The sequence below is a fragment of the Hemitrygon akajei genome, chromosome 1 (genome assembly GCF_048418815.1).
Source record: "Hemitrygon akajei chromosome 1, sHemAka1.3, whole genome shotgun sequence".
Classification (NCBI taxonomy): domain Eukaryota; kingdom Metazoa; phylum Chordata; class Chondrichthyes; order Myliobatiformes; family Dasyatidae; genus Hemitrygon; species Hemitrygon akajei.
The window spans coordinates 101,625,661-101,652,992 of record NC_133124.1 but is presented as its reverse complement, the minus strand read 5'-3'; the positions used below and the strand labels follow the sequence as shown (position 1 = coordinate 101,652,992).

General features: G+C 40.0%; 2 protein-coding genes across 5 annotated transcripts in view; both read left to right on the top strand.

The window, feature by feature from the left end:
* phf20l1 (PHD finger protein 20 like 1) overlaps window positions 1-6,724 on the top strand; it is a 102,613-nt gene extending 95,889 nt beyond the window's left edge. Inside the window, exons 20-23 of one of the 4 annotated variants that reach the window (XM_073048578.1) lie at window positions 53-230; window positions 1,819-1,881; window positions 4,258-4,329; window positions 4,761-6,724. In XM_073048578.1, the coding sequence (XP_072904679.1) occupies window positions 53-230; window positions 1,819-1,881; window positions 4,258-4,329; window positions 4,761-4,903 (456 nt within the window). In that variant the 3' untranslated portion in view covers window positions 4,904-6,724. Of the gene's footprint in view, window positions 1-52; window positions 231-1,818; window positions 1,882-2,102; window positions 2,154-4,257; window positions 4,330-4,760 lie in introns of all 4 variants that reach the window. The other 3 variants (XM_073048552.1, XM_073048570.1, XM_073048560.1) reach the window with 3 other exon arrangements.
* Window positions 6,725-13,850: 7,126 nt separating this feature from the next.
* tg (thyroglobulin) overlaps window positions 13,851-27,332 on the top strand; it is a 353,957-nt gene continuing 340,475 nt past the window's right edge. The window contains exons 1-5 of the mRNA XM_073067481.1: window positions 13,851-13,917; window positions 16,271-16,376; window positions 17,279-17,376; window positions 18,610-18,813; window positions 23,062-23,221. Coding sequence (XP_072923582.1) covers window positions 13,851-13,917; window positions 16,271-16,376; window positions 17,279-17,376; window positions 18,610-18,813; window positions 23,062-23,221 — 635 coding nt within the window. The remainder of the gene's footprint in view (window positions 13,918-16,270; window positions 16,377-17,278; window positions 17,377-18,609; window positions 18,814-23,061; window positions 23,222-27,332) is intronic.

Genomic DNA, 27,332 nt, shown 5'->3' with positions numbered 1-27,332 from the left:
GCTATACTGCATGATACATTATTTTTGTTTTATACAATTATGTTGATAACAGGGGACTACTGACCTTAAAGAAACATTTATGATTTTAAATGATGGCAACTGTGACAAGACAATGGAAGATGAACACATCAACCCGCAATTTCCATGGCAGGTGAACCTACTGACTCACATTGAGGCCGTGCAAAATGAAGTCAATAACAGAATGGACCTTATTGAGAAGGAGCTGGATGGTAAGGCCAGTGGCTACCATGATACCTTTGTTCCTATTGTCTTATTAAAAACAAATCCAAGTCTTCACTGTAGTGATATAATTTGCAAGATTTCTTTTATTCGTTTGAGTTTCATAAGTTATGCTTTAATTCAGGTTTTGAAAAGGGTATGGGAGTTTAGTGCCAGAAGTATACCACTCAGAGAAAAGGTTGGGTAGGTTTTTCCACTTGGTGATGAAATCCTGAATGAAGGTAATACCATCCTTAAATTAAAGGTGGAAGATGGATGAGCACAGAAAGAACACGATAGACCATATGGCCGTAAAACATAGGAGCAGAATTAGACAATTTAGCCCACAGAGTCTGCTCTGCCATTCCATCATGGCTGATTTATTGTCCGTCTCAACCACATTCTCTTGCCTTCTCCCCATGACCTTCGGTGCCCTGCCTGATAAAGAATCTATCAATTTTCCTTTTAAATATACCCAACGGCCGTCTGTGATGATGAATTCCACAGATATACTGCCCGATGGCTAAAGAATTTCCTCCTTATCTCTGTTCTAAATGATGTCTCTATTCTGACACTATGCCCTCTAGTCCTAGACTCCCCCATTACAGGAAACATCCTCTCCACATCCACTCTATCTAGGCCATTTAGTATTCAGTGAGAAATTCCCCCCTCATTCTAAACTCCAGCAAGTATAGACCAGAGCCATGCATTAACCCTTTTATTCCCGAAATCATTCTTGTGAACCTTCTCTGGGCCCTCTCTAATGCAAGCACATCTTTTCTTAGATAAGGAGCCCAGAACTGCTCTCAATGCTTCAAATGCGGTCTGACCAATACTGTATACAACCTCAGTATTATAACCTTGCTTTTATATTCTAGTCCTCCCAAAGTGGATGCTCGTGTTGCCTTTACCTTCCAATTCAACCTGCAAGTTAACCTTTAGGGAACACTGCACAAAGACTCACAAGTCACTTTGCACCTCAAACTTTGAATTTTCTCCTCATCAGAAAATAGTCTAGGGCTTTATTCCTTTTACCAAAGTGTACAACCATACACTTCCCTACTCTATAGTCCATCTGCCACCTCTTTGTTCATTCTCCAAATCTGTCTAAGTACTTCTGCAAAATCCCTGCTTCCTCAACACCACCTGTCCCTCCAGCTATCTCCATATAGTCTGCAAACTTGGCCACAAAGCCATCAATTCCGCCATCCAATTCATTGACATACAACCTGAAAAGAAGCAGTCAGAATGCAACTAGTTAACAGCAGCCAACCAGAAAGGGCCCCCCCTTTATTTCCATTTTTTGCCTGCTGCCAATCAGCCAATCTTATATCTATGCTAGTATTTTTCCTGTAATACTTTGGGTTCTTAACTTGTTCAGCAGCCTCATGTTCCTTAAGCGGAAATCTGTGGGAGTTATTTGAAGAGCTAACAGGCAGGATAGCCAAGGGGAGTCAGTGGATCATGTTTACTTGAATTCTCAGAAGGCCTTTGTTCCCCATTGCTACCTCTCAGGCATCATTTTCCAGTGGTCCGATATCCACTCTCATCTCTTTTACTTTTCATATATCTGAAAAAACCTTTGGTATCCCGAAAAAGGATCCAGTGCTTTCCCAACGTATATGACAAATAGACTCTTCTTGGGCTACCAGCTGGATACAGGTATCAATTTTAACCAATGTTTCGATGACAAACTGCCATCTTCATCAGGGATGATGCCCAGGCACATCTAGTCTGGTGCTATATATACCCCCGTTGTCCATCCCTCATGATTGGTTAGTCTTCAATCGATCAGGTTTCTGCTGTCCCACCTTGTTTACAATTGAATTCCAGTTCTTACTTTGAATGAGATCTGCATCTTTGTTAAAATTCTTCTCCTCTAGTTTAGAACTGCTTCCTTCGCCAGGCAGTCCCAAAAACCCTTGGTGCAGCAGGTTAGTTTTGTGCCATTGAAGTCAATCCTCATTTATATTATTGGCTAATTTACCTTCATATTTCATCTTTTATGGCTTTTTATAGTTGCCTTCTGTTGGATTTGAAAAACTTCCATATTCTCTAACTTCTCACTAATGTTTCATTAATTATATGCACTCTCTTTTGCTTTTTTGCTATCTTTGACTTCCCTTGTCAACCATAGTTGTGTCATCCTCCCTGTAGAATACTACTTCATCTTTGGGATTGATCTACCCTGCACCTGCCAAGTTGTTCCCAGAAACTCCACCCACCTCATATTGTTCCCTTCTAAGCAACTTTGGCCAGCTCTTCTCTGATGCCTCTATAATTTCCTTTACTCCACTGTAATTTATATCTAATTTTATCTTCCCCCTCTCAAACTGCAGGGTGAATTCTATCATATTATGATCACTGCTTCCAAAGGGTTGTTTTACCTTAAGCTCCCTAATCAAATCTGGTTCATTACACAATGCCCAATCCAGAATTACCTTTCCCCTAGTGGGAACCACAAGCTGCTCTAAAAAGCCATCTTGCAGGCATTCTACAAATTCCCACTCTTGTAATCCAGCACCAACCTGATTTTCCCAATCTACCTGCATAATGAAATCCTCCATGACTATCATAACATTGCCCTTTTTTACAAAATTCAAAGTTCAAAGTACATTTATTATTGAAGTATGTATACCATACAGAACCTTAGATTTGTCTTTTTGCAGGCAATCACAAAACAAAGAAACACCAAAGGACCCACTAAAAAACACACAGACAACAACCTGAAAGTGAATCCAGAGCCACAGAGCCAGTCCAGCACTGCAGCTGGTCCAGGAGCCACAGGCATGGCACCTTAAATACCTCGCACCAGAGTCTTTCTACCCTTGCAATTTCTTAATTCTATCCACAGGGATTCTACATCTTCCAATCCTATATCACCTCCATCTAAGGAATTGATCACCATTTTTACAAACAGGGCCACCCCACCCCTCTGCTTACCTGCCTGTCGTTTCGATACAATGTGTATCCAAGGATGTTAAAATCCCAACTATGATCTTCTTTCACTCATAACTCAGTGATGCCCACAACGTCATACCTGCCAATCTCTAACTGCGCTACAAGATCATCTATCTTATTCTGCATAGTGCATGTATTCAAATATAACACCTTCAGTCTTGCATTGATCCCCAGTTTTGATTTTGCCCCATGTTACACCCAACTCATCCCACTGACTGCAATTTTACCCAATCATCTGCCTGACTTCCTCATAGTCTATCCACACACTGCATTTACTTCAGATAGTTCCATTTATTATCAGAGAATGTATAGAGTATACAATCTGAATGCTTAACCTTCATTGATATCCATGAATAGTAGAACCTCAAAAGGATGAATGACCTAAAAACCAGTAGAACCCAAATGCTCCCTCTCCCCTTCCCTGTGCAAGCAGCATCAACACATCAACTGCCCCCTTCCCCCACCAATTTCAGCTGAAAGCATCAGCAGCCATCCCCCACCAAGCAGTCGCAAAGCACCCAAGGAGAGACCGTAACCTGCAGTCAACAAAAACTACTGTTTACCCCACAGTTCAACATGCCACAGGCCCTCTCTCACCAACAAGGGACAGAGAAATGTTATCCATTTCACAGCGAAAGGGGAAATTAACAGCCGCTGATATGATGTTACAGTCTGCTGCATCGTTTTTATTCTGAGATTCTCCAATTTGAGCATCAGCAGCAGACTCTCCCCTACCATCAAGAGAAAGAGAGAGAGAATCACTCGACTACAAAAGCATCCATCTGCATATCTGCCACACCGAAGTCCTCATGTTCCTTTTCCCATGACGCCTCAGTCAGCAACACTAGCACGGAATTGGTTGTCCTCAGGGCTGCGCTGGGCTGCACCCCGGAGGTGCCATCTTCCAAGCCGTGCAATTGGTTCTTGTACACCAATTGCCCCATCCTCAGCCCTATCACTGTGATTCCCATTCCCCTGCCAGATTAATTTAAATCCTCCCCAACAACTCTAGCAAACCTGCCTGCAAGGATGTTGGTCCCCCTTGGGTTAAGGTGTAACCTGTCTTTTTTTGTACAGGTGATGCATTCCCCAGAAGAGATTGCAATAATCCAGAAATCTGGGACCCAGCCCTCTGCACCAATTCCTCAGGCAAGGAAGAGTTGAATAGCTATAGAACTTCTGTCTATGATTTTGGTAGTTCACCTTGTATATGATTGAGGTTAAATACACTCCACCACAAAAGATCAGAAATGTGTGTTGTTAATATGCTGACTTGGCTGATCTGGTAGTGCATGGGTGGAAATGGTAGATAGGGATGATGCCTTATTTACCAAAATAATCTATTCCCATTTTCCTTGTAAAACCCTTCTGTCCAATCTTAAACAGTTCCAACAGCTAAGTCATCCTGATGGTAGCTACTTCTTTCAGGATTGATATTGATGTAAAACTCTACAGAGCAGTCTAACTGAAAGTATTCAGCAGAGAAAAATTAATGGTGTCAGTTTTTCAGTTCCCTTTTGTATCTTTGACTGTAGTGAATTGGTGACTTTTCTTTTGTTTCTTCCTGTGCAATCTTCTAGTTCTGGAAAGCTGGCTGGACTTTTCCGGGGAACTTGAACCACCAGAGCCACTTGCAAGACTTCCACAGCTGAAACGCCACATCAAACAACTCCTGACGGATTTGGGAAAAGTGCAGCAAATGGCTTACTGCTGCTCTCTTTGAGAAGAAAAATGATCGATCGATAGGGATGGGGGAGAAGAATGTGGAAGGTGGAGCTACATTAACTTTAACAGGCATGTTGGATGTGGGAGCACCGGATGATGGCAAAGTAATGGAGCGGGGTGAAAATCACATCGAGGAAACGATAGAAACATTGAGAAACATCTTGGTAGACAGAAGAACAAGAATACTAGTAGCATATTTGAACCAATAAATGAGACTTGAAAAAAATATTGAACTTTTAGATATCTTTCAGTATCAAGCTTTAGACACCTTCACTTTCATTTACAGTTCTTGTTGGAATAAGGTGACCCCATGATGTTGTGCATATCATTCAAGGAGCATCAAGGTCTCTGATAATGTGTTCACATGCTCTTTCATAACCTCTTATGACTTTGTTAGAGTTGTGGAAGAAGTTTTAGGTTGATGAAAGAGCAGGAGGGGTCAACTGCAATTGTTACTGCGAATGCTAGAAGAAGATCAGATCTGCTGCTCAGGTCAGGTACTGACAGTTGACAGCTTCGTTGTCTGATATCAATGAAATAACACAGACATGGGAGGACTGGAGTGAAAGGGAGATAGTTTTAAATCACTGAGCTGGTGTTCATTATATTCTCGCGATAGATTGACTAAGTACAGATTCAGACCACTTGCTGCAGGATTAGTTGAGAAAGAAGTAATTATTCCACAACATGGGAGTTGGCCTCTGTGCGAGTTCCCAGTGGTTAAACCTCAACCTCTTCTCCATATCATACAACTGGTTATTTGACGAGAAAAATAAAGTAAGTATTTACTTCGATTGCGAGCAAGGAAAGATGAAGTAGTTCAACATTTTCTGGCCTTTTACGATTAAAGGATAGAAGGCAGAAACAGCTTCATTGAAGGTCAAGTACAAGAATTGATTGCTGAATTTGACCAATGAATCATTCAGTTCAGTAGCACTGTATAACCACTGGAATCTTGCTGGATTTGTAATGGCAAGTAATTGATATTCTGTGCAGCAGCTTCAATATTTTGCACCCACCAGTGATCTGAAATGTGTTCTTAAAACTTTATGAAACCCAAGGATTTAAGTTTCTCTGTTGTATTCTGTGCAGTTGTTAACAGTATACTATGCAGAGCCTAAACCAAGATGTTAATTTTTGAGTACTCCCAGTCAATTTCAGGTGTTCCATCACTCTGTAGAACAAACGTTCACAATTTCAAGTGAAGGTAAAAGCTACTCACGAGCTGGTTAAGGAATATGTGAAGCAAATTAAGTCATCCTGCAGATCTCCCATCATTCTTTCTCTCTTCCACTCCTGGACAGAGAGGCAAAAAAGCAAAATACTTCTTGAGTTGGTGCAAAATTTAAGGGTGTGGAAAATAAGAGGAGTCAAGAAAATACATTAAATTGTGGGCAGTGTATTGTAAGGGTTTGATGGTGAGTAGTTGTTGCACAAACAGCTAATTAGTACCAGTACCTGTAATCATACTCTGTGTAGCAGTTTGCATTCTATTAAAACAAGTGTATGAAAAATAATGTCAATGCAAATAGACTCAGCTTGTAAGCTGTTGCTGTGGTGGAGGGCCTCACTATATTTTTACTTGCCTAAAATACTCAGCTGCTGTTGTTCAAAAGTATGAAATATAATAAAAAAAGAATTGTACTAGGCAAATATATTTGCCAAAAGAATGTACGTTGACTAAATGTATACATCAAAAAAGTGTATATTTGCCTTAAGTGTATAAAATTCTGGAAGCTTAAGTTCCCTTTTCATTTCATTTGTGTATAAAACATTAAAATGTGTTTTTCATAGACAATAAATATTTAAAAACAAGAAACATCTTTGACTGTTGGAAACAAGCAACAATCTGTTTCAGATGAACTAAAAAAATCAAAAAAGTTGCAGATGCAGTAAATCTGAAACAAAAAAAAATTGCAAACTCTCAGCAGGTAGGGTTGTTTATGTAAAAAGTAAAAAGTTATGAGTTGTAGACGCACTTGAACTTCACAGAAGCATATTGTACCGTAAGGATACTGTATACAGAGTGTACTGACAACTTTCAAATCACATCACCAAAATCCAATGTCCATTGGGTTTAGAGATGATTGGAAACCTTATTTGCTGATTTACCTTCAGTCGCCCAACAAGAATGTATGTCATTGTTCCTTCATTATAGCAAAGATAAAATCCAGAAGGCAAACCTGGCAGAAGCCTTATTACAACCACTGCAACAATAGCAAAGATGCATGCAGAAAGTTTCAGAAACTAATGCTGCTGCCTCAGAGCCCCAGAGATGTAGGTCACATCCTGATTGTTCATTCAGCATTTGTGCACTTTTCATATTATGGTGTGGATTTATCCATAGGCGCCGTGGTCTCCATGCACATGCCAAAGATGTGCTAGGCGGTAGTTCACATGGCTACTGTGAATTTCCTCTGGTACAGTGGTGGAAGGATAATATTAGGTGGAGGCTGGTTGAAGTTGAATGGGATGTGTGAGGGGAAGTGGAAGTAGCAGATTTGGGTGTATGATTGTTGACACAAATGAGGTGAACTAAAAGGCATGCTGAAGGACTCAGTTCACCTTTTCAAGGATGACAATTAATAGCTAATAAATGCCCATATGAAAGAATTATATTTTTAAAAGGCTAGGGGAGAGTTGACTTTAACATTCTAATGGACTGCCCACAGACACTTCAAATGACAAAATCAGCTATGATTGAATAGTAGAGCAGACTCGATGGACTGAATGGCCTAATTCTGCTCCTATATCTTATGTCGTATGTTTGACCAGTAGGATGATGTTGATCAATTGATAAGACTGGCAAGGAAACGACAGATGGAATTTAATTCTTGTGACTGTGCAGTAGTGCAGTTTTGGAGGACTGGTAAGAAATGGCTACATTGAGGTACAGAGAGACTTAAGTACACAAGTTCAAGGATCCCTGTAGGTAGCAGCACAGCTAGATAAGGCAATGAAGAAGACCCATGGGATATTTGATATCATTAGCAACAGTATGAAAAGAGGTTAATAAACAATTGTTAGGCTACAGTCGGAGTACTTTGTAAGGTTATGATCAGCACAGCCCAAAAGCATTCTATCTGGATACGTCACAGCTTGGTTAGGCAACTGCTCTGCTCAAGACTGCAAGAAATTAGAGAAAGTTGTGAACACAACCCTGTTCATCAAGCAATTCTGCTTCCCAACCATTGTCTCTGTCTACATCTCCCACTGCATTGGGGAAGCAGCTTGGGAAACCAAGGAACCTTTCCAACCCTGTCATTCTGTTTTCTTTCATCAGGCAGAAAATACAAAAGCTTAGAACATACCAACAGACCTAAGAATTCCTTCTATGCTGCTGTTGTCAGACTCTTGAAAGAACCTTTCATACGCTAAAAGCTGAACTCTTGAACTCTCCCAATTTACCTCATCATGATCCTTGCTCTATGCTCGTCTACTTGCACTGCACTTTCTCCGTAAATGGAGCATGGTACAGTATTCTGTATTCTGTTTTTACTACTTGTATGGCATGATCTGTCTGGATGGGTTGCAATACACACTATATCTTGATACATGTGACAATAATTAATTAATAAACCAATGCTTAGGAAAGATATGATTGTACTGGAGAATGTCCAGGGGGTTTTCACTGGGTTGTTGCTAAGCATGGGGCATGCCACTTATGGAAGAGACTAAAAGCTGGGCTTGTTTTCCTTGAAGCTGTGAAGCTGAAAGGGGAACCTGATAAAGGTATTCAAAATTATGAAGGACGTAGATAAAATGGATGGTATCTAAAACTAGACAAGATAGGATTAAGGTAAGGGATAAGAGGTTTAAAAAGGATCTGATGATTTTTTTTTGTTGCAATCTGGACTTCAATGGTTTTTGAGAAGTATTTAGATGAGCACTTGAATCACCAAGGCATAGAAGGATATAAACTACATGCGGGTAAACTAAAGACCATAAGATAGTTAAGTAAAGATAGTTACTTAATGGCCAGCATAGACATGTGGACTCTAAAGCTTTCTGACAATCTATGGAGGTTTTGCTCATTAATCTTAAATTTTGCTCCTTGTGATCACTTTCTAAAATCTTAAAGTCTGCTTTTATTTGTTATTTGCTCCTTCACTTGCCACTATTCTAGAACCTTGCTTGTCTTTGCCAAATGTTAGCACCTGCAAAGCAATAATAAACACGAGATTCTGCAGATATTGGCAGTTGAAGGTAACTCACACAAAATGTCTGATCAGGAGTCTTGGCCTCAAACACAACAGCCTATTCCCCTCCGGTGTTCTGTGTGTGTTAGCCTGAGAAGCAATGTGGCATTGACTCTGAACACTAGCAATCTTATTACGAACTCTTCCCCCTCTCCTTCCATCCAGAATATAACCACTACCCCATCAGTACTTGTCTATTTTTTTATCCGGTTCTGCTCATCTGGAGTCATCCAGTCTGAATCAATGAAACTTTACAACTCAGAAGGAGGAAATCCAGTCCATCACATACATGTTTATCAAGAGATAACCAATGTAATCACACTTCTGGTACTGTATGTGCGTCCTTGCAAACCATAGCTTTACAAAGACACACCCAGCCACTTTTTAAACATTATGAAGATTTGTACCTCTATTACTTTCTCAGACAGTGAGTTCTACACCCCTATTCTACCAGTTACTTTAATTTTATGTTGCCTGGTTTTTGGCCCCCGATGAAGAAAAATAGGTCCTCTGTGTTTGCACTGTTCATCTCCCTTATAATTTGAAATATGTCAATGAAGTTGCCATTCAAACAGTGTTCCAAAGAAAGCTTTACTTTTCAGCCACTATCTATCAATCCTTCTATAGGCACTTATTATTATACAGTGTTTTTTTTTTGCAAATTTAATTCATATTCCTTCCTGCCTTGTCTTCACCTAGGGATTGCCAGTAGCTTATTTATTCAGCATTTACACGCTGGGCAATCTGTGGATAGGCCATTCACTGGAGCATTTCTAGAAAAACTGAAAGATCAAGAGTCTGTGTATAAATGCATCATTGCTCCTTTGAGTCCATGGCCAAACAGATACTTGAGCTTTCAAGTAGTATAGTTCTGTGTGTTCTTTGTTAACTTTGTGATACCATGTTTAAAATCCAAACAAATGTATGCATAAGGAATTCACTTTGCTTCAATGTTTAGTACCTAGATGTACCTAGAAGCATTTATTTTATATAAGTAGTTTGGCATTTTCCTGAAGATGGGGTGAATTTTACCTTTTCAAAGTATAAACAATTTCTCTGATCATTTTAACTCTACATAAAATTTTAACTCTTTCAATAGAATTAATTCTTCTAAATTAGGAGAATTGAAATACGGAATATTTCTGACATTCCAAAACCTGGAGGTACCTGATTGGTATCTTAATATTCCTTCTTTCTTCGCATGCAGGTCCCCCCCCCCCCAGGTAATGAACTCCTGACTTATATGCATCCTGTAAATATGAACAAGCATCTGGGTGATCAGCAGGATAGATTTGCTTGTTGCTACAAGACTGCAGGCATCTTCTGCCATTTGGCAACTTGGTTCACAGCCCTACTTCTGACTTGTGAACTACCCGGGTTATGAGCAGATCATAGAATTGGAACCTTGGCAAGGATCTGTATACAGTGGTTGCCACTTGGGATGAACATCAAGACAAGTATATTTTGGCCCAATTAAGCGGTTTCGCCAATTAGCCGAAGTTCCATGGAAATATTTTTAAAAAGACAAATTACTGTTTAACTGAGGAACAAATTATGTATTTAAGTGAAATACAGAACAAATTAGAACACTACCAATATCATTAGAGTACTATAAAACAGTGTACTTATTGATGGAGGAATTCATCCAGTGTACGCTGCCATGTTCTTCGATTGACTGTAACTGAACAAAATCAGCGCAGACACCTAATGCAGATAATGTACTGCCTTCGTTGTCTTCCAACGTGAAGTAGTGTCAAAAATAACTGCCTTTTAATTCGGCATCGGTTGATCCAAATGAATAACACAAGCGTATGTAACTGATGCTATTTAAAAACTGTTCACTCTAAACACCGTATGGTGTCTAAGGGCCACACAGGTGCACATGACTGACGCTAGTTAAGAACTGTTGCATTCTCCAAATCTCCGCTTTCATTGTAAAACACACACAAAATGTTTAAGGTACTCAGCAGGCCAGGCAGCATCAATGGAGAAGAATAAGCAGTTGATATTTTGGGTCAAAATAGTGCAGACAGTGTCTTAGTTTAATGTCATATCTGAGAGACAGCATGTCTAACTCACAACTTCTTTAATAAAGCACTTTGACTCCCTGACAGGATTTTCCACTAATTTCTGGAGCAGGAATAAAATCGATACTCGTACACTTAAGAAAGAAATCAGGAGACCTAAAAGATGGCATGATATTGCCCTAGCAGACAAGGTGAAGGAGAATCCTAAAGGATACTACAAATATGTTAGGAGCAGAAGATTACCAAGGGACAAAATTGTTCTCTGGAAGATTAGAATGGTAATCTATGTGTGGAGCCAAAAGAGATATGTGAGATCTGAAATGGATTATTTTACAGCTGTATTTACTCAGGAAACATACAGAGTCTACAGATGTGAGGAAAAGTGGTATCAAGGTCATGGACTCTAGAGATTTCAGAGGAGGACATGCTTGCTTTCTTGAGGCAAATTAGGGTGGATAACTCCCCAGGGTCTGCCAAGGACAGTGTTCCCTCAGACCCTGTGGAAGACAAGTGCAGAGACTGCAGGGGCCCTAGCAGAGATATCTATCCTTAGTGACAGCTGAGGTGCAAGTGTATTGCAGGATAGCTAATGTTGTTCCACTTTTTAAGAAAAGTTATAAAAATAACCCAGGAAAACATAGACCAGTGAGCTTGATATCAGTAATGGGAAAGTTATTGGAAGGTGTTCTAAGGGACTGGATATATAAGTATTTCGAAAGACAAGGACTGGTTAGGGATAATCAGCATGGCTTTGTATGTGGTAGGTCTTATCTAACCTATCTTATCATTTTTCGAGGAAGTTACCAGGAAAGTTGATGAAGGCAAGGTAGTAGATATTGACTACATGGACATTAGCAAGGCATTTGACATGGTCCCACATGGGAGGTTGGTCAGAAAGGTTCAGTCTTGGCATTCAAGATAAAGTAGTAAATTGGATTAGACATTGGCTTTGTGGGAGAACGCTAAGAGTGGTAGTAGATTGTTGTCTCTCTGACTGGCGCCCTATGCGGCAGGGGTTGGTTCTGGGTCCATTGTTGTTTGTCATCTCCATTATGATCTGGATGATAATCTGGTTAACTGGATCAGCAAATTTGGGGATGACACCAAAATTGAGGATGTAGTGGACAATGAAAAAGACTATCAGAACTTGCAGTGCGATCTGGACTAGTTGGAAAAATGGGCTGAAAATGGTAGATGAAATTTAATGCAGACCAGTGTGAAGTGTTGTTCTTTGGTCAGACCAAACAGGGTAGGTCTTACACAGTGAACTTCAGGGCACCAAGGAGTGTGATTGAACAAAGGGATCTGTGAATACAGGTCCATAATTCATGAAAGTGGCAACAAAGGTAGATAAAGTCATAAAGAAAGCTTGTGGCACATTGGCCTTCATAAATCAAAGTATTGAGTACAGGAGATGGGATTTTATGTTGAAGTTTTATAAGTTATGTTGAAGTTTTATAAGATGGTGGTGGGGCACAATTTGGAGGATTGTATGCAGTTTTGGTCACTGACCTACAGGAAAGATATAAATAAGGTTGAACGAATACTGAGAAGATTTACAAGGATGTTGCCAGAACCGGAGAATCTGAGTTATAAGGAAAGATTGATTGGGTTAGCAATTTATTCCTTCGAACATCGAAGATTGAGGGGAAATTTGATAGAGACGTTCAAAATTATGAGGGATATAGATAGGGTAAATACCTAGTTGTCATGGGTCAAAGGTGAAAGTTAAAATTTTTTTAGGGGAACATGAGGGGAAACTTAGTTTCGCACAGAGTCGTGAGAATGTGGAAAAAGCTGCTAGTGCAAGTGGTGCATGCAAGCTCAGTTTCAAAGTTTAAGAGAAGTTTGGATAAGTACATGGATGAGAAGGCTATTGAGGACTATGGTCCTGGTACAGGTTGATGAGAGTAGGCAGCATAAATGGATTGGCATAGACTAGATGGGCTGAATGGCCTGATTCCCTGCTGTACTTTTCTATGACTCTACAACCTCTCCAACTTTAAAAGCTAAATTGCCACCACTGAGCCAAGATAATTTTTACCTTTTTCTATCATCTTTGATATCAATAGAGTATTCCACTGTTTTCTGATACTGTTGATCTTTCTCCATAGATATCCTGAAATCTTTCTTTAAGATGGCTAACTTATTTCCAATACAATTTTATGTCATTGATGCTTATTTATTAGAAATGAGATCAAAATTGCTTACCCTGTTTTACTATTGAGCACTTAGACCCAAAAGATAGAAGAGACTTTTGTCCTATTGATATGGGCTGGATTTAAAATATTTTTATTGTCCCACAGGAGGCATTGTTGTGAGACTGGGAATCATAGTGGTTTAACTTTATTATACCTGCCCTGAGAACGCTGTGTTTATCCACTGATCACAGGATAGCCAATATCTTAAACATTTTGTGTCTATTGTAAGATATTTCAAAAAATGATTCATCACATCAAGTTTCAAAATGATAAATGAATAAGATGAAGCCTTATTTGATATCAGTGAGTTTTCAAGAGGCTTTATGCATACCACTTAAAGAAATCTTGTTGGTTTCAAGTCACAGAACTCACGTCAAACAGCTCTTGTATTCCACTCTGAATATCTGGATGCCCCTCATGCGTTCAAAATCATGTTTGGATTGAAAGGACCACAATAACATGAGAGCTTAATAAAAAGGAGGGTTTGGGCTCAGTTGGACAGCTGCTTCATAGGAGCAATGGGGCACATAAGTGCTATCATATTTGCCCTGCACTGCATCTGCAGTGCAGCAGCTGTGTCTTCTGGTAAGGATGAACTAACCCCTTTTGACTTACAGGGAAGTTAAAGGAAATTTAACTTTTAATTACTGAAGTCAGAGCTGCCTGGATGGTTGCCCATTATGGTTGCTTCCAAGTGTAGTGGCAAGCTACATCATCTGGGAATGTTCTAATTTTGATCGTTCTCTGTAATTCTATCAGTCAGAATGGAATTATTGTTCTTTTGAGCTAGGAGCATGTTTAGCTAACCAGATTCTTCACTTGTGATTTACAGTAATCTCAGGAATGGTGAGGTTTGTTAGAGTGAATTTTTGTGTTCAGGTCATTCACATTTAGCAAATGGCTTTGGCCACCAGTCTTCTGTTTGACAAAGTACTGTGGACTGAGTTCATAACAGTGCATTTCCTAAAAGCTGTGAATACCAGACACTACTGATGCTGTAGTTTGACCAGATGCTGTAGTTTTGAAGACAATATTATCTATACTTTATAAATATGAATTGTCCTCTATGTTAGCACGTAAAATACCAAATAAATGTATTGTGGATTTAACTTGCATTCCGAAAGGCTGTGAATACCAACCTAGACATGCTGGCGTTGAGAGGAAGGGATGAAGTGAGAAGGTGTGATTTTTTGTATGTAGCTTCAAAAGAAGGCATTGTCTATACTTTGTAAATAGGGATTGCTCTTTGTGTTTGGCAAATAAATATCGAGCCCACATTGGGCTGGCAGACCTTTTCCACCAAAGGGTCTCCGTATGATGCTTGCTGTACCTTATTGTGATGAATAAAGAAGCTGCTTTGTATCTACCAGTAACTCGCTCTCCCGTGATTTCATCCATGCTACAACAGGGTTAATGGCCATTGTGCATGAGAGGGCATTTTGGGGCATCCTGCAACCAGGTAGTGTTGCATGGAGTTTCATTGCCCAAGTTCTCCCTAGTGCAGTGCCAAGCTGAAAATTTTACTTAGAGTTGCACAAACTGCAAAATCAGATCGGTATAGCAGGAAGTGCTTTTCCTGGGTTCAATAATCTGGAAAAGGGAATGATTAAATTAAAATCTGACACCTGTTCAGTTCATGTAGTTAAATGAGGCATCTGCACTGGGGCAATTATGTTCAAAGGACATATACTCCCAGGGTGGACCTAGTTACCTAGCTTGTGGAAAGTAGAGTGAGAAAACCGTGTTAAGTATTGGAAGTGATAATTCTGTGTCATATCCTTTGTTTTGCTTGTGCTTTTAGTGCATTTTCCACAGATATATTAAAGACATCAACCTTCCTCCTGGCAATCTGAATCAAATGTTATTGAACAAATGATATGCTGTTTCATTTAAAGCTCAGATTCTTATTGGCCTGTTACTGAAATAACTTATTTACTATTTATCTTGCATTCACCAACCTATTTCATTCCATGCTGGCAGTCTATACCTTTTCCTCCTTGGGATTTAGACTTTTAAATTTTGAGCTGCCTCACACACTTACTTCTCCCATTTCTTGCTGTACATGTCCTTATATGCATTAGATACTGCATCTTATCTGCTTCAACCCTTCCTAGTTTGTTTTAGTTCCATTTTTAAATTTATTTCCCACCACGGGACTGAACCTTGGCAATTTCCTTTTAACCTTGCCGATATCCATTTCCCACTCCTCTGTCATGGAACCTTACTCTAACACTAACCACTTCTATAAGACAGAAATTTTCTTCATTCTTTTTGCTCCATCCTTAATGGATATTCATTCAGCAACTTGCCATTCAAATCTCCATCCCAAATTCAATTTCATGCCGTTATCTCAACCTCTGTTTTTAACACCCTCCTACGCTCAGTTTCATCATCCCTTCTTTATTGAATTTCACCTCTCAGCTATCACCCTCTATCTCATCCCTTCGTTTCGCTTCTGTATTACCGACAAGCATTCCTCTACACTCTGTCCTGATACAGCATCTTGACCTGAAATGTTGATTAATCCCTTTGCCTGAACAGATTGTAACTACCCAATGACTTCTTACAGCCGTTTGTCTTTTGTTCCACAGTTCGTACTGGTCTGGATTAAATGCCACTCCAGGTTTACACTTCTGTGGCTATTCCTATGTTCTTCCTGAAAGTGCCCAAAACCCTTTTCAGGGTAATTAGGAATATGTAGTAAGTGAAAAATATAACTGTGAAGACAATCTCTGCAAGAAAAAAAAAGTGAGACCAGACGAGAACTCAAAATGTGTTTGTCCAATTGTTGACATTAGTCTTTCCTAGCCTTTCACCATTGCAAACAAGGGAAGCATTATAGGCAAGAGTCATGTTTTATAAACCACGATGTATCACTGATGCTCTCTCATTCTTCTTTAACTAATCTGAGTTGATTTTTAACTGTCTTATACTGTAGAATACCAGCAAGACTCGCAGCATCTGAGTTCCTGTGAACTTAAAAGAAAAAGCTCCCTGAAGAAAGACGCCTATATTCCCCAGTGCACCTTGGATGGTAAATACAGGTGGGCTATTCTGTAGATCTTACCCTGCTGATTTCTAACCAGTGTTACAATAAATGGGGGGAAAGGGCCTTGATTCAGATTCACAGGGCCTTGAGGCAGCAATGATTGCAATCTTAAAGGGAATTTGAATTTGTACTTGGATGGGAAAGGTGTAAAGCAGGGGTTCCCAATCCTTTTATGCCATGGAACAATACCATTAAACAAGGGATCCATGGTTGGGAAACTCTAGTGTAAAGGTGTAAGGCCATAATGTGGGCAAGTGAGATCAGTGTTGATAGACTTCACATTTAGCAGGTCAATGGGCTTGTTTTTGTGCTATATAGCTCCATGATACTATATTAACCTCACACAGATCCACTATTCTGCATTAGGGCCGTAGAGCGATATAAACTCTACAGCCCAACAAGTCCATGCTGACCATGATGGCCACCCCTTAATCCTGACTCCCTGCGTTTGGCCCATATCCTGCTAAGCCCCGCCCCTCCATGTTCCTATTTACCGGTAAGTGCTTTTTAAGTACTATTGTACCTGCATCAAGTACTTCTTCTGGTAACTCATTCCATATAGTTACCACACTCCACATGAAAAAGTTGCTCCTCAGGTCCCTTTTAATCTTTCTCCTTTTACCCTAGGTCTATGTCCCTCAGCCTTGAGGAACATGCTGAGGAAAAGACAACAACTATTCACCTGGTCTTTGCCCTTCATGATTTTCTGAACTTCTACTTGGCCATCCCTCATTCTCATAGGTTCCAAAGTATAGAGGCCTAGTGTAGCCAACCTCTCCCTGTAACTCAGGCCGACAAGTCTCAGACAAGCAGGTTCCTACAATCTGGGGACATGACCTTCCACAAGAGTTCTTCCATGGATATTATTCGGGCTTTAATAACTTATTGTTGATGCAGGAATATACAATGCACTAAGGATGGACGATCCTGTTGGTGTGTCAACAGTGAGGGTGACATGGTGACAGGAAGCAACCAAAATACAACAGCAATTGCCTGTAAGTATGCAATACTAATCATTATCATAATTAGTCAACAGAATATTAACAATGTTCTTCTTTATCTTTTAAAAATATTCTAATTTCCACTTTGCTATTATTAAACTGTCACCTAAAAATCTGAGATTTATTCTTACTCTTCAAATTCTAATACAACCTTCAATACACTTTTGTGTGGAGAGACTATCTGCACTGCATATTTATACAATTCTGCCTATATTAACACAATCTCATTCACTGTAGTCTCCAGTGAACCCCTGCTATTTTTACAATACTAATGCAAAAATTAATCTTTATGGTATACTCTCACGGTATACTTTACAGGACAGTTTGACCCATTGCCAGAACCTCACTTGAATGCATCAGTAAAATACCTGTATATTTTAATATACTCTGAGAAACGGCCAACAAAAATTGACATAGCGAAGAAAAGTTCTAAAAGGGTTCATAAGCTCCTAGAAATTTCCCCACCACCTGTTTTCTCCCCCATATAAATATTAACATAATCCTGGGGAGATGCTGATTGACATAATCCTGATAATCCCCTGCAAGTATTGATTCAAAACTTGGGAGTTTGGGTAAGTTCCAGCACAGACTCCTGCAAATGTTGACATAATCTTGGTAATTCCATTTAATTACCATAGTAGTTTGTGGCTCATGTAGCAGTAGAAATCATCAGTCATTAGAAAACCATATGATTTGGATGGACAAAGATTAAGGGGGCCCCTTGACTGAGAATTCCAGCAGATGTCCGTGCAGTCCCACCTCTAAATTCCCAGATATCTGGCCCTGTAAAATAATCTCTTTTTATAATATTTCAATTCAAAGAATAGAGGCTCCTTTTAATTAGTCAATTTCTATGATACTGATAATAAATATTACAATTATTGGAACATTTGGCCGGAATTTATCCCAGGTTGGAACTTATCCCAGCCAAGATCTACAGACTATTCCTCTGATTCCCTGGAAGAGATTTTATCTATTAACTTGCTCCACGATAGCTGCTATTCTGTAATTAAATTTAAAACATTTGTGTAGATTCTAGTTGATAACTTATTCTTCACAGATAACAATTATTTTTATGCAACTCATCGCCAGGTAAATATTCCTTTCTTTATAAGCCTAGGAGTATTTGTTAGATCCCAGTGCACACCACAGTACATCGTACCTGCAAAGTTATCGCTTTCCCCAAAGTCATAATTTTATTTTAATGATCCATTTCTTTCTCTTCAGGCTTGTCCTTCTGCCAGCTCCATCGCCAGCAGATACTGTTGAGTGGGTATGTAAATAGCCACAGCACGCCTTATATCCCTCAGTGCACACAGACAGGGGAGTATGAAGTTGTGCAGTGCAGTGCTGGCACTGGTCAGTGCTGGTGTGTTGACAGTGACGGCATGGAGATTTATGGAACACGTCAAAACAAGCATCCAGATCACTGTGAGTACTACTTTCCGCCAAAAAACAAAGAACCAAAGTGTTTCAGCAGAGCAAAGAGTGCAGAACCCAAATGCAATTCTCGCCATTCTCTTTTGAAAGTACAGTTTTCAACTGGATGACAACAGTGCAGAGGGTACTACTCCTTTGGCCATCCAGCAGTGTAATAATCAAAAATGGAATGTGCACTGTGCCTCCTGACAGGGATTTCTTGATTTCCCACTATCATCCACAATTCATCTGTTTCCTGACGTCACTGGTATTGCTAGAACTGTAATTTCTTGATAGGCCCTGTTAGAAAAGCAGAGACTGGAAATTAAACCTAAGGCCATGAAAGGTAGTGTAATAACTGTTTATGCACTGGCATAATAAAATCAAGCAGTGGCTTAAAATCAACATGAAAGATGCCTTAATTTGTATGACATCTCTTCTTTATAGATGAAAAAATGTACAAGATCAGTCGATGCATGCATTTAATCATATTTTTTACAATTAGTTTAGAAACTAATGGTGTTAGTGTTTGCTCTCCCAGCTGGGAGACCATAGTGTGTTACCACTTCTTTAGATGTTTTGGAGTTTCCAGAAATTAAGGCAGAATTGACAGGAAAATTACAAGAAATGTTTTTTTTAAATGGGGAAATGTGATTATCAAGATTATTCTGAAAGCCAACACTGGAAGTTAAGAAGTTAAAAGGAGTTAAAGATCTCAGGATCCACATACAAATCAGAGTAAAGGGGTGGGATTCAAATTCCTGGGATGTTGTACCGGCTCTGGGGCAGGTGGGACCAACAGAATAAAGGAAGTTAAGAAGCTGTAATATCACACAGGGCTCGTTTCTATCGTCATTGGTGAAGAGTTGAACCTTCCAGTGACAGATTTTTAACGAAGTTTCATGACATTTTAAGCTTTTTAGTAACTACCTTCTGCCATTGATCACTTACTGCAGTGCTATATTCCTTACAAATTTAGGGATTTAATAGGTGTTCAATTCTTGACAGATTTTGATAATGAGAAGAGGGAAGAAGGATTGGTATCCAGAGGACAGAGATACAAAGTAGCCAATGAAATAAACAGGGATGAAGTGAGGATCATAAAATTGTCCAGGATTTTGTGAACTGGAAAATCTGACAGAATTATTGATGGAATTAGACAAGTATTTGGGAATGGAAACTTCGCAATGTTGCTTGTAAATGTAGTGTTGTGGTATTAATTAAAGAGCTCTTTCAGAGCACCAGTTCAATTATTCCTTTTTTTCAACATCACCCTGGGTTCTGTCAATTTCACTTACAAGCTTTAAACTCCTCCATTCTTTTCCTTCAATTTAGCTCAGTGGCAGAACTGATGTTCAAAGCTGTATGTACAATGTCTCAGGAGGTGTATTTGGTAATGCTCCTGGGGAGAGTTTGAAGTAAAACAGCAGGAGAATGGGAACCTCTGCAGATGGACAGAGGAAAGTGAAGCAAGCATTCCAGAATCACAATCAGGTTCAATATTATTGACATATGTTGTGAAGTTTGTTCACTTTGCTGCAGCAGTGCAATGCCATACATGATAAATTCAGAAAAGCAATAAATTACAGAAAGGTAAGACCATAAGACATTGGAGCAGAATTAGGCCATTCAGCCCATCGTGTTCCATCAAGACTGATCCCAGATCCCACTCAACCCCATACACCTGCCTTCTCGCCATATCCTATGATGCCCTGACCAATCAGGAAACTATCAACTTCCACTTTAAATATCCTAAAGACTTGGCCTCCACTGCAGACTGTGGCAGAATATTCCATAGATCCACTACTCTCTGACTATTAAAAATTCCTCCTTACTTTTGTTCTAAAAGGCCACCCCTCAATTCTGAGGCTGTGTCCTCTGGTTCTGGATACCCCCACCACAGGATACATCCTATCCACATCCACCCTATTTAGTACTTTCAGCATTCAGTATGTTTCAATGAGATTCCCCCCCCCCCCCACATTCTTCTAAATTCTAATGAGTGCAAGTCCAAAGCTGCCAAATGCTTCTCATGTTCCCTTCATTCCTGGAATCATCCTCGTGAACCTCTTCTGGACTCTCTCCAATGACAACACATTCTCTCTGAGATACGGGGCCCAAAACTGTTGACAATACTCCAAGTGTGGCCAGACTAGTGTTTTATAAAGCTTCTGCAGTATCTCCTTGCTTTTATATTCTAGTCCCTTTGAAATGAATGCCAACATTGCATTTGTCTTCTTTACCACAGACTCAAAGTGTAAATTAACCTTCTGAGAGTCTTGCATGAATCCCTCTGCACCTCTGATGTTTGTTTTCTCCCCATTTAGATAATAATCTTCACTGTTGTTCCTTTTACCAAAATGTATTATCATACATTTCCCAACACTATATTCCATCTGACACTTTTTTGCCCATTCTTCCAATTTGTCTAAGTCCTGCTGCAATCACATTGCTTCCTCAGCACTACCTACCCCACCATCTATCTTCATATCACCCACCAACTTTGCCACAAAGCCACCAATTCCAACATCAAATTCTTTGACAAACAATGTGAAAAGTAGCAGTCCCAATATTGACCCCTGAGGAACACCACTAGTCACTGGCAGCTGACCAGAAAAGGCCCCCTTTACTCCCACTTACTGCCTCCTGCCTGTCAGTCATTCCACTATCCATACCAGTATTTTTTTCTGTAATACTATATGATTTTATCTTGTTAAGCAACTTCACGTGTGGCACCTTATTAAATGCCTTTTGAAAATCTAAAGGAATGACATCCACTGCCACTCCTTTGTCCACCCTGCTTGTTACTTCCTTGTAGAACTCTGACAGATTTTTCAGGCAAGATTTCCCTTTACAGAAACCGTGCTGACTTTGACTTATTTTATCATTAGTCTCCAAGTAACCTGAAACCTCATCCTTAATAATAGTCTCCAACACTTTCCCAACCTCTGAGGTTAGGCTAATTGGCCTATAATTTCCTTTCTTCTGCCTCATCCCCTCTTAAAGAGTGAAGTGTCCTTTGCAATTTTCCAGTCCTCCAGGACCATGCCAGAGTCAAGTATATTTGTATATTATAAATCAAAATAAGTAGTGCAAAAACAAAAATTTTAAAGAAGTAGTGAGTTAGTGTTCATGGGTTCAATGTCCATTTAGGAATCGGATGGCAGAGGGGAAGAAGCTGTCCCTGAATGGCCTTTGGGCTTCTGTAGCTCCTTTCTGATAGTAGCAATGAGAAGAGCTCATGCCCTTAATGATGGATGCTGCCTTTCTGTGGCACCATTCCTTATTCCTTATAGATGTCCTGGATATGACTGAGTCTGGTACCCATGATGGAGGAGACTAACTTTTCAACACTCTGCAACTTACTTCTATCCTGTGCAGTGCCCCCCCCCCCCCCCCCACAACCATACCAGATGATGATGCAGCCAGTTAGAATGCTCTCCACGGTACATCTGTAGAAATTTTTGAATGTTTTAGGAACAAACCGAATCTCTTCAAACTCCTAATGAAATATACTTGACTTCTTTACAGATGTATCGATATGTTGGGATCAGGTTAGATTCTCAGAGATATTGACACCCAGGAACTTGAAATTGCTCACTGTCACTGCTTCTGATCCCTCTATGAGGACTGGAGTGTGTTCTTTTGTCTTAACCTTCCTGAAGTCCACAATCAGCTCTTTGGCCTTACTGATGTTGAGTGCAAGGTTGTTGCTGCAACACCACTCCACTAACTGGTATATCTCTCTCCTGCATGCCTTCTCATCACCACCTGAATTCTGCCAACAATGGGTGGTATCATCAGCAAATTAATAGGTGGCATTAGTGATATGCCTAGCTGCACAGTCATGGGTGTAGAGAAAGTAGAGCAGTGGGCTAAGCATACATCCCTAAGGAGATTGTTAGCGAGGTGGAGATTTTATTACCAATCCAAACAGATTATGATTTTCCAGTTAGGAAGTCGAGGATCATGTTGCAGAGGGAGGTACAGAGGCCCAGGTTCTGTAGCTCTATTTCCCCTGTAACCTATCCAGCACTTATCACACTCTGTTAAAAAAAACTGCCTTTCTCATCACCTTTAAACTTCCCCCTCTAACCTTAATACCATAATAGCATGTCCTCAGGTGATGGTGAGAAGGCAAACCAGGTCTATGTTGATGAAGTCCCAACGGGTTGTTAATCTTGAAACTCTTAATTGTGGGGAAAGCCGTTCATATAAAGGTTTTATTTTCTTAACTGTGTGGTTTTGTACCCAATAAAGGTCCCTCAAGTTGTGAGATTCGAGATCGGCAGGTGCTCCATGGCTTCGGGATAAAGTCACCACCCCAATGTTCTAGGGACAGGAGCTTTCTTGATGTCCAGTGCAGATTTGTCAACACAGCAGACATGACAATCTTTGACTTGGTCAATAACTTCAACAGGTAAGAAGGGGAAAAGAACTTAAGTAAAGTTGGAAATGATATCATTCAGAAGTTAAAAGTGGAAACAATGCAAATCAGCAGAAGGTCTGTTAGCACGTATTGATTGCAAACTGCAGCCAGAATTTCCATGGAGCTGATTGTGCCTCATTATCATAATTTCATGGAAATTGAGGTGGGGACAAGTTGGTGCCTATTCTGCTCACATACATGATCACCAGATTCAGCCATGTTTGTGTTAAAGTCAGGGGGGCTGGAATGGGAACTGAGTGAAGAAATTTCCAAAACATTGAGAGATATGAGGACTTAGCAGTAAACCTCATGCTGGACAGTCAACTGTACTTTAATATCTGAAGAGATTGCAGATGGGAAAATCTGGAATGTCTCCAAAGCCAAAAAGCTGTAGACACTGCAAGACTCTGTCTTTTACCTGTTCAATTGAAAAGGCAATGACCTGAAAATAACTTTTTCTCCATGGATTTTGCTTGAGCATTTTCAGTTTTTATTTTGACAGAGTGGAATAGGGCTAAAGGATTTCAGTTACGTAGAATAAAGTAAAGCAGATTAAGAAGAGATTTATTGAGGATGTTCAAAACTATAATGGATGTTTATGGTGTAAATTGAAAGAAGTTTTCAGTTTTTGTCCCCGTATTTTAGAAACTATAAACTAACATTAGAGACTGTTACGAAAAGATACTAAAGACTATTTCCTTGGCCAAGAGAGTTGTCATATGAAACAGGGGCTAAAAATATTCAATTTGTATTGCTTGTAATTTTCACAAATTAGGAGTGATATTATTGATTCCAAAGGGGCCTGAAAAAGTGAATGTTGACGTTTCCATTAAAAAGACAGATTTCGACATAGTTACTAGATAAGAGGGCAGTCATTTAATATTGAAGTGTTAGGGATTTACTTCCTTGAAAATAGTAATGAATATCTGGAATTTTCCATCTGGGTGGTAGTGGAGGCCACTGGAGACACTTATAGAGAAGGCAGATGATATTTTTTTTAAAAATCAGGGATTGAGGGCAATGATGAAATGGCACAGAAGATGAGGCTTGAGGTAGATCAGCTATGATCATTTAGAATGGCAGGGCAGATGTGAGGAGCTAAGTAGCCTCTTCGTGCTCTTACATTCTTTGTCATAAGAAATAAATGATAAAATGAGATAAAAACCCTCATTTCAAAGCTCTGTTAGTTTTATTGGGACAAGCTTTAAAAGTTGTGATAAGGATAAGGGAGATTTACCAGGATGTTGCCTGGTTTGGAGAACAAGTCATATGAAGCAAGGTTAGCAGAGCTGGGACTTTTCTCTTTGGAGTGTAGAAGAATGAGAGGGGACTTGATAGAGGTCTACAAGATTATGAGAGGCATAGATAGGGTGGATAGTCAGTACCTGTTTCCCAGGGCACCAATAGCAAACACCAGAGGGCATATGTATAAAATTAAGGGAGGGAAGTTTAGGGGAGACATCAGGGGTAAGTTTTTTACACAGAGGGTTGCGAGTGCCTGGAATGACTTTTCAGGGATGGTGGTGGAGGCTAAAACATTAGGGGTATTTAAGAGCCTCTTGGACGGGCACATGGATGAAAGAAAAATGGAGGGTTATGGGGTAGTGTGGGTTTAGTACTTTTTTAAGGATTATATGGGTCGGCACAACATGGAAGGCTGAAGGGCCTGTACTGTGCTGCAGTGTTCTATGGTTCTATGGGTAAAACAAATTATACAAAGAATGTGATTTTACTCTCATAAATCTTTCTCATGTTGGTGTTTAATTTCTATTAAAAAATAAAGCATGTTCATGTTCTTACAAACTGAATTTAGACCTGCATTGTCCTGCATTCTATGTATGTAAACCTTGCAGCAGAATCTATGATCAGCAATTGTGAAGCAATTCCAGAGCTCAGGGCCCATATACAGTAGTTATAGGCATGACTTTCAGACCTGGGCTGAAAATCTCTTGAGGTATGCAAAGATACACAGACATCTTAAATAACTTTGAGGCTGCAAGGGAAAAGGGAGTTAATGAATCAATCGAAGAGTTTGAAATTGAAATAAAGTTGCTATAGTTCAGGGAGGCAATGTGGGTCAATGAGCAGTATGGTATTCAAAGGTTTCAAAGGTACACTTAATGTCAGAGAAATGTATACAATATACATCCTGAAATGCTTTTTCTTCGCAACCATCCACAAAAAACAGGAGTGCCCCCAAAAAATGAATGACAGTTAAATGTAAGAACCCCAAAGTCCCCCTCCCTCCTGCGCATAAGCGGTGGCAAGCAACGATCCCCCCCTAACCCACCAGCGAAAAAAGCATCAGCACCCACCACCAAGCTCTCAAGCGTGAGCAAAGCAACAACAAAGACACAGACACGCAGTTACCCCAAAGACTACTTGTTCACCCGGTATTCAACATACCACAGGCTCTCTCTCAGATAGTTGGGGACAAGCAGCAGAATTTGCTCTTTATTTTCACGATCTGGGCATTATTTACAAAAACAGCATTTATTGCCAATGCTTGAGGGCTGAGCTACCTTCTTGAATGCTGTTTTCTTTCGGTGATAGTACTTCTACAATACAGCGGGACAGGAAGTTCCAGGATTTAAATGCAGCAACAAGGAAGGACGGGTGATATATTTCCAAATAAGAATGGTGCATGACATGGAGGGCAGCCTGGGGTGGTTGTGTTTCCTTGAGGCTTCTTGGCGGTAGAGGTTATGAGTTTAGGAAGTTGCTGATATGACAGTAAGGAGAATAGATTTAGGCTACATACACAACAAAATTGATCAGCTGGTAAGCTAGGCAGTGAAATGGCAGGATGGATTTTGATCCTGTTAAGTACAAAGTGATATACTTTGGGAGGTTTAATAGGATATATATCATGAATGGTAGGACCATAGGGAATGTTAAAGAAAAGAGGAACCTATGGACAGAGCACAAGACTAGGTCTCTAAAGGTAGCAACACAAGTATAGTAGATAAGATGGTGAAGAAGGCAAATGGAGAGGAGATTTACCAGCATGTTGCTTGGGATGTTATCAGAAGAAATTGGATAATGCAGGGTGTATGTTCTTTGAAGTGGAGGCAGCTAAGGAGACCCTGATAGAGGTTAAGAAATTTATTAGAGCCAAAATAGAATGGTAGCTGCAAACATCTTCCCCTTAATGGAGATTCTGAAACTAAAGGGGATAGTTGCTCTTAGCAATTCAACGTTTGAGATTGTGGCAAAGGCATTTCCTTTCTATATCATTTAATAAAGTGATATCGGTGAGCAGCTGGATTGCCAAGGCAGGGATACAGTAGCTGTGTACCAAGTGAGAAAAATGGGATTAGTATAGATAGATACTTGATGATCAGCATGGATGCAGTTGGCCAAAGGATCGGTTTCTCTGCTGTTTGATTCAATAGCTCTCTGACTTTATCAGCCCATCATTAAATGTTAATAACTAAACTGCAAATGCTAACAATCTGAAATAAAATGATACTCGGTGGGTCAGGCAGGATCTGTGGAAAGAGAAACTGAAATAATGTTTCAGGTCAAAGACCTTTTGTCAGAATAGAGAAAGAGATAAAAGTTTTAATTGCTAAGCTGTGCAAATTAATGGATTGATAAGAAAAAAGGGGAATATCTATGAAAAGGTGAAGCCAGAGCTTCTGCGGTGAGGAGCAGAGATGCCGAGTTTAGGAGGCCTGATAAACCTCAGCTTATTGATGCTTCTTCATGACCTCTTCTGTTGGTCTGCTCAGAAGCAGGTTTAATATCACTGGCATATGTCGCGGGCTAAGCACGCCTCATTGAGGTGTGCCAGTGTTGATTTCAGCGAGAAGGAGATGTTATTTCTGTTCTGCACTGACTGTGGTCTTCCTATGAAGAAGTCAAGGATCCAGCTGCAGAGGGAGCTACAGAGGCCCAGGTTTTGGAGCTTGTCGATTAGAACTGAGGGTATGATTGTGTTGAATGCACAGCAGTAAACAATAAAGCGCAGCCTGAGGTAGGTATTGCAATTGTCCTGCTGATCCAAGACCAAGTGGAGAGCCAGTGAGACTGCATCTGCTGTAGACTTAATGTGGTGATAGGCAAATTGCAACGGGTCCAGGTCCTGCTTAGGTAATAG